At 37.2% G+C, this 1,870-nt stretch overlaps 1 protein-coding gene across 1 annotated transcript in view; it reads left to right on the top strand.

Moving 5' to 3' along the window:
• The window catches only part of LOC101846550 (atrial natriuretic peptide receptor 1), a gene marked incomplete at its 5' end in the record, with an annotated part of 41,090 nt that overhangs the window by 8,010 nt on the left and 31,210 nt on the right, over positions 1–1,870 (top strand). The window contains 1 exon segment of the mRNA XM_035973472.1: positions 829–943. Within this exon segment, the coding sequence (XP_035829365.1) occupies positions 829–943 (115 nt within the window).

Raw genomic sequence — 1,870 nt, 5'->3', positions numbered from 1 at the left:
ACCACACCATATTACACCATACCATACCTTACCTTACCATACCTTACCATACCATACCATACCATACCATACCATACCATACCATACCTTACCACACCATGCATTACCACACCATATTACACCATACCATACCTTACCATACCTTACCATACCATACCATACCACACCATGCATTACCACACCATATTACACCATACCATACCACTCATACCTTACCATATCATACCATACCACACCATGCATTACCACACCATATTACACCATACCATACCACTCATACCTTACCATATCATACCATACCAAACCATGCATTACCACACCATATTACACCATACCATACCACTCATACAGTGCCATACCATGTTCCCTTTCTTCCCGCGATAACCCTAACCCAAAACGTAAAGGACAGAAATCCAACACCAATATTAACTTATCTAACTTGTGTCAATGAGGACATTACATTAAAAAAGAACAAAGAAAAAGTACGTTTAAAACTAATATAATTAATTAATTAATAATTGATTTTGTTTACATGTTTTGGTTTGTTTGTTTTTCACCGGCAGTGGGTGGTTGGCGGGTGCTCTGGTGTGGTTTGCTTCATCTTTCTATCAGACATCTATCGTCTTTGTCTCTCCTCCTTCTTTTTTTGTGTTTATTACTCTCTTGTAACACCTCTAATCTTCGGCACTTATATAATCTTATTGTGTTGCCATGCAAGCGCCGTAAAACCTCAACTTAAAAAAAGTTTTAAAATTATGAATTAATTAACGTTTTTGTTTTTAAATGCCGTTTTTTAAATTTTTTAAATTTATTTTTTTTCTCCGGCAGACACTTCAAACTGGAGGCGGAGTTGGCAGACATGAACTGGCGAGTGCGCTGGGACGACATCATGTTTAGCGGGCCCACCAGGGGGAAGAAACCTTCGGAACGACAGAACGGACACGTAGGGAGGAATAAATGACGTCATAGTGTTGTTGTAGTCTTTGTTCTTGTTTGTTTTAGTTGTTTTTTTTAGTTTTTTTTTTGGTGGTTGTTGTGGTTGTTGTGGTGGTGGTGGTGGTGGCTGTTGTGGTGGTGGTGGTGGTGGCTGTTGTGGTGGTGGTGGGTGTTGTTGTTGTAGTTGTTGTGGTAGTTAATGTTGTTGTTGTTGTTGTTGTTGTTGTTGTGTTGTTGTGGGAGGTAGGCAGGTCCTCTGGTGTAGTTTGTTTCTTCTTTCCTATCAAAACCTCTATCTTCCTTATCTCCCCTCCTTCATTTTTGTGTTTGTTACTCTCTTGTAACACCTCTAATCTCCGGCACTTATATGACCGTATTGTGTTGCAAGTGCCGTAAAACTCGTACTGAAATAAAAATGAAGAAGTACACATAACCTACGAGTACTCGTCTGTCAGACACTAGAAAAACATTTTTAGAAGCTAAGAAACAAAAGAATATTTCAACTCTAGGCCTTTTTTTAGAATTTAAAAGATTTTTTTAAATTTTAAAGATTTAAAAAAAACGACAAAGCCAACAGACGAAAAAAGTCGTGCTTCTAATCACTCGTTGTTGACATCTCATCATGCATTTCCAAATCACAGAAGGAAACTCATAATATTATTTCTTTGGTTACAGAATTTTTTTTTTATATTTTGCTTGCATTTATTCTTTCATATCCAATATTTGTTCCATGTTTTTCAACTGGTCTCTAATCAGAAACAAATTATTTTGCCAGCCTCTAATCAAAAGGACGGGGAGTTTGAGCTGTGACGTCACAGCTGACCTTTATAATCGTGACATTGTGGGTAGACTGAAGAGGAACATTGATTTAGTCTCAGATAATCATGATTTTGCACTTCTAATTCTGTTTCAACCATTTTTTAAATCATTTTCT

The sequence above is a fragment of the Aplysia californica genome, unplaced genomic scaffold (assembly GCF_000002075.1).
Source record: "Aplysia californica isolate F4 #8 unplaced genomic scaffold, AplCal3.0 scaffold01262, whole genome shotgun sequence".
Lineage (NCBI taxonomy): Eukaryota > Metazoa > Mollusca > Gastropoda > Aplysiida > Aplysiidae > Aplysia > Aplysia californica.
This window is presented reverse-complemented; position numbering and strand designations above follow the sequence as displayed.